Genomic DNA, 15,876 nt, shown 5'->3' with positions numbered 1-15,876 from the left:
CGAAAGAAAATGAGATTAAGCTCCGCCCACTCTGTGACGTAAGCGGTCCAACATCTCTCCGAGCGGTCCAACATCTCACTCAGCGGTCCAACATCGATTTTTTTATGCCCGCTCAGCAAAACATTAAAAATGTTAGACTTTTTTTTCGTAAAGAATTGTATAGGAACAAATTTCTAAAGGTATAACAATAATCAATCAGTCAATCAATCTGAAATCCAAAATGAATAAAAAAAGGATGCTTATAAGTTAATAACAGAGGAAGATACTGAACCCTCAACTCATGTGAAAAATCACAAAGGGCATTAGAAACCCCCGAGTTGAAGGAATTGTATGCAAAACATTTTCTTTTTTCTTTTTTGGACAATCCGCTATAAAATGTCCCAAATCTTTACAAAACAAACAACTTCCTCTACGAGGGCGCACACCCATACCTCTACCTGAAGGACGAGGAAACCCAAAACCCTGGGCAGGGTACCCCCATATGGCACAAGATAAGGTGAAAAGGGGAACTGTGGCTGTCCCATCAATTGTACATAAAGATAAGGATTAGACTGCATTCCTGACTAATCTCCCAAATTTTTGTAATTAGTTTGCCCAACATTCTCTTTTTCCTCAGCTACCCCAGACCCTTCATATTTCTTCCCCTTAAGCCAATCAGCTACAACATTAGCAATTTTTTTATCCTTAGCTGAACCAAACAATTTCATAGTAAACCCACATAAATCTTTAAAATTTTCAAACTTTTTACAATGTTTAAATGCTTTCGAAAAAAAAAAATCATTTTTATGAGAGTTTCTAAATACAACATCAACAAGTGTTTCCAACGCAGCTAAGAGGACATGCGCCTGCGTATGATTGGGACGAACTTGTCTTAACCTGATCCTCCCCCGATTTTTCTTTAATGGATTCCATCTTCTCTATATCCCTCAATCTGGTTTCCTTATTCTTGTCACCTAAAGATATACAAAATGTAATTCTAAGTTCCCATATACCTCATCTGCAATGTTTATATATAAATATATATATTTATATACACTGTATATATCTCCCATATTCTATAAAGTCTACAAAGTGAAGCATATCAAAATATGATGCCCTAGAAACGCTAGATGCTGCAGCACAGATGAGCTAGTAGAATTAGAAGCTGTAGCAGCTTAGGTAGATGGCCACAATTCCACTAATACTAACAGAAGCAACTGTTTTATTAACTTCAGAAGTGGAAGCATGCACTCATTTTTTACCTTTTGGTGCCCCTACCAGATTCGCACGTGCAAAAGCAAAATGAATCAAAATGACCAAACTATCAAAATCCTCTTCCCTCCCAGCCAGGAGCAAAATGTCTCTTGGGTTCTCTCCTGTGAGTCCTTCAAACTCTGATCTCAACTCATCCTGACTATATCTACATAAATATAAACCAAGATCTTACTAGCAAGTGAATACAAAATTCCACATGCAATGATTGATTGATTGATTATTGCTTTTTTACGCCGAGTCGGCAATATTTCAGCCATATTTCGGCGGAGTAATTTAAATATTGTATGAACGGTTTTGAAAGCTTTGGGTTTCTCTGGCGGCCCCCAGTGAGCCTACTCTTTTTCGAACTCCAGAGAAACGATCTTTTGCGTGCCAAGGGGGTTGTTACCCTTGACACGGGGCACCATTTAACGTCCCATCCGACGGACTTTGAATTTAAAAATAAAAAAACAGTTAAATACAAATATGCAAAGATAACAATGTTTATAAAAATATTGACATTTAAATCTTATTGTAAAAATCTGTATCCTGCAGGTATTGTAAAATAGTGCTAGGAGTTACATTTGCAAAAAGATCATGCATCGTTTTTATACCATAAAAAAGTTTATTTCGAACAGGTGTGAAATCAGAACATTCTAAAAGTATATGATTTAAAGTTATGGCACAGTCACAAGATATGCATTCAGGTTGATGTTCCCCGCTCATAAATAGGCCACATGCAATGAAAACCATATATTAACTAATCCAAATATAACTGGTTAAACAGTGCCCTTTTTAGCTCACCTGAGCCGAAGGCTCAAGTGAGCTTTTCTGATCACATTTTGTCCGGCGTCCGTCTGTCTGTCTGTCTGTCCGTAAACTTTTAACATTTTCGACTTCTTCTCAAGAACCGCTGGGCCAATTTCAACCAAACTTGCCACAAAGCATCCTTAGGTAAAGGGGATTCAAGTTTGTTCAAATGAAGGGCCACGCCCTTTTCCAAGGGGAGATAATTATGAATTAGAGAAAATTAATGGTATTTTTAAAAAATCTTCTTCTCAAGAACCACTGGGCCAGGAAAGATGAAACTCACATGGAATCATCCTCAGGTAGTGTAGATTCAAGTTTGTTCAAATCATGACCCCCGGGGCTAGGGTGGGGCCAAAATGGCCGACTCAAGTTTTACATAGGAATATATAGGAAATATCTTTAAAAATCTTCTTCTCAAGAACCACAGGGCCAGGAAAGATGAAACTTATGTGGAATTATCCTCAGGTAGTGTAGATTCGAATTTGTTCAAATCATGACCCCCGGGGCTAGGATGGGGCCAAAATGGCCGACTCAAGTTTTACATAGGAATATATAGGAAAAATCTTTAAAAATCTTCTTCCCAAGAACCACTGGGCCAGGAAAGATGAAACTCATGTGGAATCATCCCCAGGTAGTGTAGATTCAAGTTTGTTCAAATCATGACCCCCGGGGCTAGGGTGGGGCCAAAATGGCCGACCCAAGTTTTACATAGGAATATATAGGAAATATCTTTAAAAATCTTCTTCTCAAGAACCACTGGGCCAGGAAAGATGAAACTCATGTGGAATCATCCTCAGGTAGTGTAGATTCAAGTTTGTTCAAATCATGACCCCTGGGGCTAGGGTGGGGCCAAAATGGCCGACCCAAGTTTTACATAGGAATATATAGGAAAAATCTTTAAAAATCTTCTTCTCAAGAACCGCTGGGCCAGGAAAGATGAAACTCCTGTGGAATCATCCTCAGGTAGTGTAGATTCAAGTTTGTTCAGATCATGACCCCCGGGGCTAGGGTGGGGCCAAAATGGCCGACCCAAGTTTTACATAGGAATATATAGGAAAAATCTTTAAAAATCTTCTTCTCAAGAACCACTGGGCCAGGAAAAATGAAACTCATGTGGAATCATCCTCAGGTAGTGTAGATTCAAGTTTGTTCAAACCATGACACCCAGGGCTAGGGTGGGGCCAAAATGGCCGACCAAAGTTTATATAGGAATTTATAGGGAAACCTTTTAAAATCATCTTTTCAAGTACTTCAAAGCTATGATTGGTGATATTAATGTGGAATCATCTTTAGGTAGTGTAGATTCAAGTTTGTTCAAATCACAAACCCCTTGGGGGTTAAAATTCAAGCCCCCCCCCCAGTAAACTTTCATTTCTGATCTGATTTGTGCTTTTTCCTAGCCAATGTGCTTAGGTGAGCGCTGTGGCCCCTGGGCCTCTTGTTTTCAATCTATTCAGGTCGCCCTCATCAATTCTATGTTCCTGTGCTTTGAATTTTAAAATCAGCGGTACCAAAGATTTCCCAACCAGGGAATGTTTGGGTTTTAGTACACTCATCCTATAAAATTAAGGATAAAAATTAATGTCAAATATACATATTGATATATAACTCAAATTAAAGCACAGTATTACAACAAAACATACTCCTAATAGCAATCTAACATAAATTTAACATTTTTTTGCGTACCCAATATATAGGCCTTCCTATATAAACTGCGTCACCCTATACATGCTCGTATATATACAGTGAACTGAACTCGGACAAGGCACGTGCAATCCGCACCGCAAGAATTCCAAAATACTCCCAACACTATTAACTCTAATATCTCGAACAATAAAAACAACATTGCGCAATCCTATAGGCTAAACCTATTCCATTGCCACAATCTCCATATACGATTATCACATGGCCAATGCCATTGAAAAGTAAGAAAAGCGTGCAATGCAATCCTATAGACCGAATCTATTCAATTGCCACACATTTACAAATACACGGCCACTGCCGAACACCTATTAAAAATGTGGAATCCTATAGGTTTAACCTAAAATAAATTAAAAACTCACCTACAGCATGGGCGTGGAGAGCAAAATAGAAATTCTGCGGTACCGTCAACTCGCTTCGGCAGCCAAACAGCGAATGTGACAAGTTCTACTAATCTCGTCACTTCACGCGAGATCTCACTTAAAATATTACCGCCTATTTGTGGATACCTTAGATTCAAAAGTGGTCCCGTTCAAATTTCCGGAATTGAAGGCTTTAACGTGTTCTTTTCAATTACATTTTCTGTAATCATAGAAATATATATGACAAAAAATTCTAGAAATAAATATCAAAAGCATATTCTTACACATTAATCATAGATTAATTTAGCGATATATTGTAATGTTAAGCTTAAAATGGGTAGCCGAAAAGGTTCCAAATGACGTACTTAAGTGCACTCATTCTTTGGATATAATATGACGTTTAAGAAAAAAGTTAGGACAAATGTCTACGAACTTTTTGAATGACCCTCGTACAAGATCAAATTTGGAAAGTTATTGCTTGCTTACCATTTTCATTTTTTTGGAAGTACATGGACATCTGATAAGGTTCCTATTAAGGATTCTAAATGTGGTTACAAACTCTAATTGCTGAAAACAACTTTTAAAATAGATTCAGCTTAGAACATCACTGTCTGGGAAATGCTGGACTCTTGTATAATGCATATTTTGAAGACATTATGATATTGTTTAACACAATAATATTTAAAACATTAAGTAATGCTAAATTATTAAGACATACAAATTAGCAACTTCAAAATTCAATGAATTCTCCAAATGTTGCTATTCAGTTCTTCCCTGTGAGAAATCAATTATTCTCGGGCAGTTAAACTCTATTCTATGACTAATCTAGGCAGACCGTCAACCATGTAATTCGTTCTTGTGCAAGTTGTATATAATATAGTGCAAATGTTGTTACAATATAACATATTTTTAAAAAATTAATTGCAATTCACGAACTGTAAAAATAAATAAACAACAACTTCTATATAGAGCTCATGCAGAGCATTCTCCAATTCTATGTAACTAATAACATAGACAAAAAGAGAAAATGTATTGCTGTTTCCATATAATTATTCTTTATATTAAAACTATTAATAAATGTCTATAATAAACCTGGCATAACAGTTACAAATGCAAGTCACGATGCTTGTTAAATCAATGTATTTTAAGTTTACTTACGTCCAACAGTATGAATGATAAATTTCCATACACAGGATATGCACATATTTCTTTGCCCCCCTTCTTATACTTGTTCCACGGTTTCTTTGGCTCTATTATGTTCTTCGTTTGCATTATATTTATAAACGATTTCCATCAGCAGGCCACTCCCCTACGGCATACTGCATTTGTTCCATGTTTTTCTTGGCATTGAGATTTGGCGCAGTAGTACATGTACAATGATTACGTTAATTGTTTGCCAAACCATCGGGCTTTGACGTGCCACATTATCAGGAATTGGTGCAGACCATCGGACTTTGGAGTCTCATCGCTCTTTAGAGTCCTACATAAATATTTTGTTTCCTTTCCTTCCTTTCAGGAATCTTTGACTGTACAGTTGAAACTTTGCAACTAGAAGGAAGAAATCCTCATGTGAAAGGCCTCAAAATGTTGTCACTGTGAATGGGGTGGTACCAGACTACATGTATATGCATAGTGTTTTAGTTGGATTGACAAAAATATTTGGTCAGTGTTCACAGAACATGTACCTTTGATTTTGAAGAATTTCTTCCTTAGAAAGAGAAGAATGTGTATAAGTAGGATTACCACTTGTAGAATTAAATCCAAGTTCTTCTAGAATGCAATTTATAAAATGAGCCTTACAAACGAAGACAATGTTGTTACCTGCTTTGTCGGCAGGAACCAGTACGTACTGATCGTGTAATCTATCTAATTCTTTTTTCACTTCTGGTTTATTGAACACAGAAGGATAGATGGTTTTCATTTTGCCCCTCAATCTTTTAATACGTGACTTTAACATGGATCTGGTACATTTAATCCATTCTGACAAGGTGTCAATGTCTTCTTTTTTATATCTAGCTCATCGTCTGGCGTAATTTTCAACAGAATCCATAATATTTATGAAATTCCGACGCCAGTTGAAGGATCGGGGTTCCCTATATTTATATATATATTTTTTCATTGATTGATTTTACTGTTTCAAACGTAGATCAAGAATATCCTGTTACCTGTAACACAAAAATGTGTTGATTAGCCTGATCAAAGGACTGACAAATCTTAATTGCTTTCTTGAGGTCCAAATCATCATCCCTCAATAAGAGCTGCTGCATTTTTCCTGTGCAACTGAAAACAATTTTGTCTCTAATCATGCGATCCTCCTCTTTGAATTTCATGACTCTGCCTTTATACGCAATTCAGTGAGAAACTGGTCAAAAGGTTCGAAATACTTAGTACTCCAAAATTTTTGCGATTTTGCGAGGATTACAGTACTGTTCAATTTTATTAAACACATCCTGAGGTTTGTTCTTATCCTCACCAGGTGCCCATTCAAAGTGATCATAAATTTTCAAAAGTCTCTCACCTCAACAATTGATTATCGTTGCAGTCTGAATTTCCTCCGATAATGCAGTAGTTCCGCTTGCTATCAGATAAAGAACCACGAACGATAGTATTGTTCTCCCGCCTAGCTTTAAGTCAAATTTCAAAAATTAACATATTTGAATGATTTTCAGAATATTTATAGATATTTATATGAATTTTCATAAAACGTTACTTTTTTGGGATACCAAAGAAATATAACTCTATAATCATGGATAAACTCGAATATTTCACTATAGAAATCAATGGAAAACGGAAAATATTTTTAAAACATCTTTCCCCCCCCCATGAAACACAAATTCCTTATTACGGGTAATATAGACTGTCATTTTACAAATTTATGCCAAAGCTTTTTGTGTTTCACGGGGGGGAACATATGTTTATAGACAAAAAACGAAAAAATGTTGATTTTTCACCAATTCTAAAGCTATTTACAACTAAATAATTGTATTTTAATAATTTATTTATGTTTTATTTATTTGTGTAAAGCATAAGAAAAGATATGAAATACATTTAATCATATTTAAGACTATTTCAAAATAAAGTGATTCTTGAAAATTCGATTTCACTAGAAAATATCGTCTACCCCCCTTTTTTGAGAGCTGAAATTAATGATCATTTACTATCTAGAGCTGGAATTAAAATGATTAATCAATAACCATAGAACTGTTCTTTGTACTAAACCAAGATTTAATGGCCAAATTGCCATTGAAATTGAATTTGAAGGGTGCAAAATGTAGGCGGGAATCAAGAGTTAGAGTACGTGGTTCTTTGTACTTGTCGTTTCCAAGACTTATAGTTTTCCGACACATCACCAGAAAGAAGGTTTAATTCCGATGGTAATCGTGAGTTTGGATTAATCAAAGCTCTCGGAGTAGCTTGTTGCTCTTATGCGGCTTCCTCATTCTCGTCAGGGGGCGCCATACTTTTTTATCGGTCACACGTGGAGTGGTTATTTGTATCAATTTCACTGATACTTACACGTTTCAAGTATAAAACGTAATCAAAATAAGTTGTTTCAGTTCTGCCAAACTACTTTCTCCGCTGCCACCATGTTGATAATGACCAGTAATTGACTTAGACTGAAGTTAGAGACAGACAACAAGCTGACGGAAGACATGAATTTATATAAGACTGAGCATGCGCATAAAACACAAGTACGAAGACAAATTTGTGACATAACAGAAATACATAAAACATCAACAGAACTTGTATCAGCATATCAGTTTTCTAGAAAATTCATTGAAATCTCTTATGAGTGAATTTTTGGAGTTGCCTAAACTAGGCGAGGGAATGAATTTTAGTCCTATCGCCTGCAAAAGATATTCTTCATCAGCCAATTTGTCCCATGTGAGATTAAATACATGTTCCTGAGCTAAGAGGACTTTTGTTTTCTCTCTTCTTTCTTTATGGGATTTTTTATCATTAGCCCTGCGCAATTCGCGGTTTGGTTTTGCGTTGCGATTAAAACGACGTGCCATTCTGATATTAATGTATTTAAGGACGGTCGATCCTGATATCTTGATCGTATTTCGCGCTGGTCCTTTTTTATAAAATTAAGCATCATTTTTAGGTTCTAATTATAAAACTTAATTCTACAATACAAATTAAACTATATTCAATGAAAAAACGCGATTAAATTTCATTCAAGTAGAATTAAGCTATGGACTATATTTTGTGGCGGAAGGTTTTTAGACGAAAATGGTCAGGTTTTTTCCATTTGAACTATAGCAGTACTCTTAATTTCGGATGCCTATTTTTCCATGCTGGTTGCAAACAAAGCTAATTTTTGCAGTGAAATATGTTATGCTGGTTTTGAAATATCTATTAAATTATTTCTTACGAATTTTATCAGCAAAGTGTGACACATATAGCGAATATATTCTGAAAATCCGAGAAAAAATTAAGCAAATTTAAACGTAAAATTCACACCCTTTTAGTAATATCTGAAGAATAACATCATATACCCCCAGTTTTGATGTTCTTTTCTAAATATTAGAGGTAACTTTGACCTGTGTGCTTAAAATCAGAAAAAAGTTTAAGACTTTAAAATAATTTTCTTGCTTATTATATTTTCAATGCCGGAAAAATAACATGTCATTAGCGCAGAAAGGTCAAATAATTGATAATGCAAAGTAATTTGAAACTTTTTATTAGTCACAATTTGTAAGTTTCTTTTTTTAAACAGACTTAAAGTTCATTTTGTTTCATGCTTTCATTGGATAAAAATATTGGATGGAAAACGTTGAAGATGAAAATTTTAATTAAGATACAGATTTCAGTGCAGAAAGGTCATATTAAATTTACTGTAGGGCTAAAAGAAACATATTGACCCCCATTTTTTGATTTGAATTTTAATTAAGCTATGTATGTAGAAACTAAAAATATACTTGGCAAAAAAAGTTTAAGACTATAAATATCAGGATCGAACGTCGTTAAGAACCAGCGCACGTGATAGGTTACGTGCTACATAAAACCCCATTGCGTATGACAAACAGACCAAAAAAATTTTTAGTTATCAAAAAATATATTGCAAGCTTGTTTACCTCTTTAATTCATCCAAATCGAAACAAAAATGTAGTTTTATCATTTCATGTGTACAAACTGAAACGAGAAGTTAGTCAGTCACAAAATTATGAAAGAATTTAGTACGGACGGAATTTCTGTTCCTTTCTTTCCAGGGTGGATATGTCTCACGGACTCAATACGGTTAATGATTGACTGTGCTCCTTTTCGATTTGATGTTCTTCTTAAATTCCAACAGGAGTTGGTCGAATTTCTCATTCGACTCTCTAGTTTTGTTGTTAAGTTCGCCTTTAGCCCAACATGCAGCGGGAGTTGTTTTTCTTCTCATACATAACGCCTCTTCCCGGATTTCCCTGAACTGGTCGTTGATTTGATTATCCAAAAAATCAACTGATGATTTTAGAAATTCTTCCTTCATGGGCTGGGTTTTAATTGTCCCAAACTTCTTTAAGGATTTTGTAAGCTCGGGATCCCCTAGATAAGGGCTACATTCCAACTGCCATTTCATGTCTGAAGGTAGTTTTTTCCCTGAGGTTATGGCGTACGACATTCCTTCACGGCTAATGGAATTTTTAGTCTTTTATGTTATTCAAGGTCAAACTTGTTGACAGTTTTTGACACAATGTTTGTGAGTGCCGGGTCATCAAACATAATAATCCTCATCTTCTGAATCAGGAACCATACTTTGTTCCTGCTTACAGGATATATCCTCATCCTTTTTCATTGGTACCGGTAAGTCTATTTTGAGTGGTCTGTGTTTCTTGAGTGAGAGTATGCGCATTTTGAAATGTCGGAACTAATTAAAGAATGATACATAATATAAACTAGTGGGTTTATTGTATGACAATACCGAAACAAATGAATCAGTAATTTCCTCAGTAGCAAAAACTACACGCTTAATGTTCTCAGCCCTGTTGGCTTCATTTTCCTTTTCCTTTATTTGGTTTTCATGGAAGTCTATAACCTTCTGCGAGGCTTGTTTTTGGATGGCGTCGTTCTGGTCTTTCCAGAAACGTCTGAATTTAGGCTCCTCCTGCTGATTAGGTAAGTGAAGGAAATACTTTGTATTTACGTTATACCAAGTAGGGTAATACCCGGTCCTGTTGCCGTGAATTAAACTCTCACCTTTTTTTTTAGAAAGGTCGAGGCTTTCTTTACGTTTTAAGGATTTCAGCAATCCATTTTGTGTAGCTCGGTTGTATGTAGCATTTGCGTCCTGTAAACGGATTGTTAAATCCAAATCATCTATCTGTGATAAGGCTCCTTTGTTTCACGGAATCTGGAAATCGTCATCCATGATGTTAGTTTTTGCTGCTATTTTTCATTGAAAGTCGATTAAGTCTAGCATTACGTGTAAAGTGTTATAGCTGTGCAGATTTTTACTATATAATTTGAGCTGTCAATCTAGTGTTGACAATATGCTGGATTCGTGTGAAATATTAACAAGGACACTTGGCATGTTTTTGCTTTCTCACATCAGTGTTGCATTGCAACAAATATTAAAATGTGTGTAACATATATCCAAATTGTCAAATTATTCTGACAAAAGACAACTTTCTGTTAGAATAACGTGCATGTTATGGACATCTGCAAAATGAAAATTGATTAAATCCTCCGAACAATTTGAATCGGTAATGTTACGTAAAGCGGAAAACCATTTCTGATCGTCTTCTGCTTCCGCAAACACTATATTTCACAGGAAGCAAAAACGAGTTACACAAGGGTTAAATAACTCTTGACAAAATTTAATTATTCCTCTCAGAAAACAGACATTTTACAGGGCTATATTTAAAATAACACAAATCCCAATTCTTTGAAGGTCAACTTACATATTTATAACCTCTGTAAGGATTTGATTTGTTAGATAATGTCGCTGCGTTTATGAGTTTCAACCATAAATATTAATTGAGGGTAACTTAACTTCTAGGGCAAGGGTGAGTATATTCTCCTCCAGCAGATTTGTTTTATGTTCATTTTATTTACCAATGGAGATGAAGAAATGTCTTGCAAAATCATTGACAACAATGGACAAAGTCGGATTGCTCTCACGTTTAAGTGTCAATTAAAGAATAATATTGATGCTTGTTTGTTTTCCGTTCATAATCTGGTAGTGCGGACATTTAAACGATGTGTCTGTTAGTAAAGTATCTGGGATTTTATCTTTGCAGTTTTGGCACATCTTTTACGTATTTATGACGGAATACTCATGTGGACATCACAATTTCCCGATTCATAACTTTCTAACTTCACCCATGTCAATAATGCTTGAGATTTCTTTTCTGAGGTAGTTGTAAGATATTTAACCCCATCAATTTCTTTTACGATTATGTTTTTGAACAAGTACGATTGACTCTGTTCAATGGAAGGTATGTAGTTTTCCAGACTTTCTATTGCATTGTCAACATTTGCATTGGCATGTAGTATGGAATTTCCTGCCTCGGTGGTGATTTTTTTCCTTAAATTCGGGCTTTCGTTGTTTCCCTTTCTCTTTTTGTATACAAATAGTGTATTGAGTATTATATACCATTATATAACATTATTATGTAGTTTTAGTTATGATTTACTCCAAAATATAATTTATTACCTCAAATGTTGTCATGTTACTGGATTCATAACAACGCTGGTTATTAAAGCCATTAGATGGCTGTATACACATGACAATGTACGGTTCGAAAACTGTAAACACTTTACATGGTTGCAGATGCTCCTTAAGGTCATCTAAATCTTCAATAGTTTTTTTTCCAAATTCCCCATATTTAAAATGTAGTCACATGTATTATCGCCACGATGGGAACGCAGTGGAATACCCTGCCGACAATTTATGTCCCACAATCTAAATAATTTTTTCTCACTTTCTCTATCTTATCCTTAAAATGTTAACTTATGTTTATTAATCAATAACGTGAAATACCTTTCGAATGATACACTTTCAATGAATCCATCAAAGGCTTCGAGTTCAGGTGATCCCATTTGTGTGCAAGTCTGAAATTAAATTAAAGAAGATACACTGTATAAAAAATAAAAGTTTCTCATTACCTGAATTGAAATGATATTTTTTTTTTCAACACACCAATAATAGATAGTTTTTATGTGACGTCAGGCATCTTCCGGTTTTAATAGCGGCGGCCATCTTTAAGGTGAAACTGGGGAAAAGCGCCGAAGCGTAAACTTATGTAAACAATGGTTAACTACTGTGCTGTTATTGGCTGTACGAACACTTGGGGGAGGGATAAAGTATCGTTTTATCGTTTACCCGCCATAATTACAAACCATGGTGAGAAAACACAGGAAATGTCCGAGAGACGGAGGAGATTATGGCTTTCACGTATTAGCAGGGCAGATTTGACACCATCGTCTTACCCCTATGTACGAGTCTGTTCCGACCATTTTGAATCAGGTAAACGGTTTTGTCTAATAATAATGTATGAATTCTTTTTTGTAGTCTCGGATTAGACATGCCCTCATTAAAAAAAATTCTATAAAATTGTACTTTCGTAGATTACTAGTTAGTACAACGTGTCATTTACTCGTTATTTGAATGACATTTTTTAAAAATGAAATATTAGACAATACACAGGCATGTAACAACAGGAGGGGACCTGACCCCTCCCACTTTTTTCAGACAAAACATTTATTATTGAAAGTGTTCATTGAATGCCCCCCCACCCCATTGTTTAATATATCATTGTATTCTGAAATAAGGGTATTTGTAGCGCCGACCGAGCGGCCGTATTCACATTTTGTCCTCAGTCTTTAATATCTCTATTTGGTAGCGTTAATTTCTCCTCATATATTGAAATGAGACTCAAGTTCGTCTATTCTACAGTTTATTTACACCACACGTCACAAATAAAAACATCCAGGAAAAATAATTCACAGTATATACAATCCAAGTAAACAATCACATAAAAATCCAAATCAAAGGCAAAATTAATAATCCATGTAAAATCTATATCGCTACATATCAGTAATCTCGTTTTTATATCATATCTTTCTATATCTCGTATCTCTAATTCTAACATTCTGTCGCGCTATATATACTTAAGATCCGCTCCTGACAATCAGGAGCACATTATAAGATCCTTAAGATCAGGAGTCAATACACAGGTAATTACGATCAGCAGGGGGTTAGATAAGAGGGGCGATTAATATACAGATAAGATTTATAGAATAAGTGTAGATAATGTGTGAACAATTAATTAAAGAGAAATGATATTAAAGATAAGATATTCTAAATCGTTACATATTGTAGTATTATTAGCAAAAAAATTGGAACTGAAAGAAGTTAATAGTGGTAAAAGACAAAAAAAGTTGGCCCTTGTTTTATGCCTTGCTAAAATTTGTATGCATAAAAGATTACAGAGACCCCTGACTGTGTGTTATCTTAAAGTTCTTTATTTGATATTAAAACTGGATGAAACGTTATTTCAATACCAGTTTAAACAATTATTGTTCAAACTGTGGACAGTCTGTTCCTAATAACTTGAAACAATTGTAGGAAAGCCAGCACCACTCTATAGAGAGGCAGACCTTGACTGGGGGCCATCTTTAAACCTTGGACACCAGAAAGTACTGGCCACGCCCACATTAACAAGAGGAAAGAGACTAAAAGAGAGGAAAGGGCGCATTAAGTGTGTGGAAGCTGCTAAGTCCTTGATATCTTTGTTCGACGCCCGGGAATCTGAACTCTGTGAAGAGGCTTGTGTCGGTGTAGATTCAACCAGTTCTACCAGTGCTTCTGATTCAGATGTGACAGAATCCGAGACCGACATCGGGAAATGCACCCAAACAGACTTAACTAGTGATGTTATAGGTGCTATGAACTCTGAACTTAACCGTTTGACAGTTGAAAATATCCAGCTGAGGGAGAAACTAGCCAGTGTTACCATATCAGAAGACACATTTAAGGACGATGATGAGAAAGTTAAGCTATTTACAGGACTTCCAGCATTTTCCGTTTTGATGATTTTGTTTTCATTTATTGAGTCTGCAATCCCCCAGGGAAAGCAGAGTTTTCTGTCAAAGTTCCAGAAACTATTGATGGTTTTAATGCGTTTAAAACTCAATTTGCCAGTGAGTTATTTGGCTGAGAAGTTCCGGTTATCATCAGGAAGTATATCTAGGATCTTTCTTTCTACATTGCATGTCTTACATTGCAAACTTCATCCCTTGATTTACTGGCCAACCCAGGATGAACGAAGATTAACAATGCCCATGGGGTTCAGAAAGCATTTTGGACTTAAAGTGGCCATAATTATTGACTGCTTTGAACTTTTCATTGAAAGGCCTTCCAATTTAGAAGCCCGTGCACAAACCTGGTCATCATATAAGCACCATAATACCGTCAAGTTTTTAATTGGGATATCACCACAGGGAGTCATATCCTTCATCAGTAAAGGGTACGGTGGCCGGTCAACTGACAAACATATTACTAGAGACTGTGAATTGCTAGACAAACTTGAGTATGGGGACATTGTTTTAGCAGACAGGGGTTTTGACTTAGCAGAAACTCTTGCACAAGTAAGCTGCGAGTTAAAAATTCGTGCATTTACAAAAGGGAGAACCCAATTATCAGCCTTAGATGTGGAGCGCACGCGAAAGTTAGCCAATGTGAGGATTCATGTGGAACGTGTAATTGGACTTGTTCGAAACAAGTATAAAATATTACAGGATACCGTGCCTTTGGACTATTTGATTTCTGTAAATGGTTCTACACCAACAATAGACAAAATTGTAAATGTTTGTTGTGCTTTGACGAATATATGCAAGTCAGTTGTACCATTTGATTGAAGAAATGTTTGTTGTTACAGTACAGTCCAAGAATGTGTAAAAGTGCCAATAGATTTTTTTTTAAAAATGATGCTCTAAACCTTGTTATAAAAGTCAGTCATAATATATATAACTGTGCCAATTGTTGAAAAAGTTCATAGTTTATTTTTGAAATTTTAATTTTGTTTTATACCTGTTAATGATATAATAGATCAGTCATAGACTACACTACTGGCTTTTAAAACCCCTGTCCGTATGAAAATCCACTGTCTTTCTCTGTATCCTACAGCATTTTCACAGTAATCTACGGTATATCTACTGTATGCTACGGTATGCTAGCTCTGTAGATACAGTAAATCTCTGTATGCCACTGTATGTATCCCCAGCATGCCACAGTTACATACAGTAGGCCCCGATACGCCTACAGTATGCCACTGTATGGCTACTGTTTCCTACAGGCAACTACGGTAAACCACAGTATATGCCCCAGTACGCCCCTGTATATGTTCATTGAAGCAAAAAGAAGTTTACACACTCCCAGAGCACTGTAAGGTTACCTAAGATGTGGGATTGTCAATTTAATACACAGAGTTACTTACCTAAGAAATTTTTGAACATTATTTTAAACACATGGTAGTATTTTTTTTTTAAGTGTTAAGAGACTAATTGTGTTCTTTTTATAACTTTGAAATAACTATGAAATATTAATAAATTGTTGCTTCAAAGAATATTTATCTATCAATTTTTTAAAATTAATTATTTAATTATTCTTTGGTTTGATTTATTACTAAATTTATTTATTTTGCAAACACCTATTTAATGCATAAAATACTTGGAGTGACTTTGAACTTTTAAAAAAGAACACGGCCGGGGTAATACTGAATTTTGGAAAATTGCAGTTTTTAAAATCGATATAGTTTCCTTGAAAAAATAAATAAAA

General features: G+C 35.4%; 1 protein-coding gene and 1 pseudogene across 1 annotated transcript; one reads left to right on the top strand and one right to left on the bottom strand.

The window, feature by feature from the left end:
* Positions 1 to 273: 273 nt before the first annotated feature.
* LOC134238299 (uncharacterized) lies at positions 274 to 3,599 on the bottom strand (annotated as a pseudogene).
* An 8,714-nt stretch (positions 3,600 to 12,313) lies between these two features.
* On the top strand, positions 12,314 to 14,957 carry LOC134238298 (uncharacterized). The gene is made up of 2 exons (XM_062720423.1): positions 12,314 to 12,564; positions 13,666 to 14,957. The coding sequence occupies exons 1-2, from the start codon at positions 12,348 to 12,350 to the stop codon at positions 14,955 to 14,957; spliced, it is 1,509 nt and encodes a 502-aa protein (XP_062576407.1). The 5' UTR covers positions 12,314 to 12,347.
* Positions 14,958 to 15,876: the final 919 nt, after the last annotated feature.

This window comes from Saccostrea cucullata, unplaced genomic scaffold (assembly GCF_032062105.1).
Source record: "Saccostrea cucullata isolate Sc308-1 unplaced genomic scaffold, CSIRO_AGI_Scuc_v1 ctg3261, whole genome shotgun sequence".
Lineage (NCBI taxonomy): Eukaryota > Metazoa > Mollusca > Bivalvia > Ostreida > Ostreidae > Saccostrea > Saccostrea cuccullata.
The sequence above is the reverse complement of the archived record's forward strand: the minus strand, read 5'-3'. Positions and strand labels throughout refer to the sequence as shown.

What these genes read in the sequence shown, in the direction of transcription:
- LOC134238298 (XM_062720423.1), top strand. Translation starts at nt 12,348, where the DNA reads ATGGTTAACTACTGTGCTGTTATTGGCTGTACGAACACTTGGGGGAGG. An exon ending in TTCCGACCATTTTGAATCAG is followed by an intron (nt 12,565 to 13,665) that starts GTAAACGGTTTT and finishes AAACAATTGTAG; the next exon opens with GAAAGCCAGCACCACTCTAT.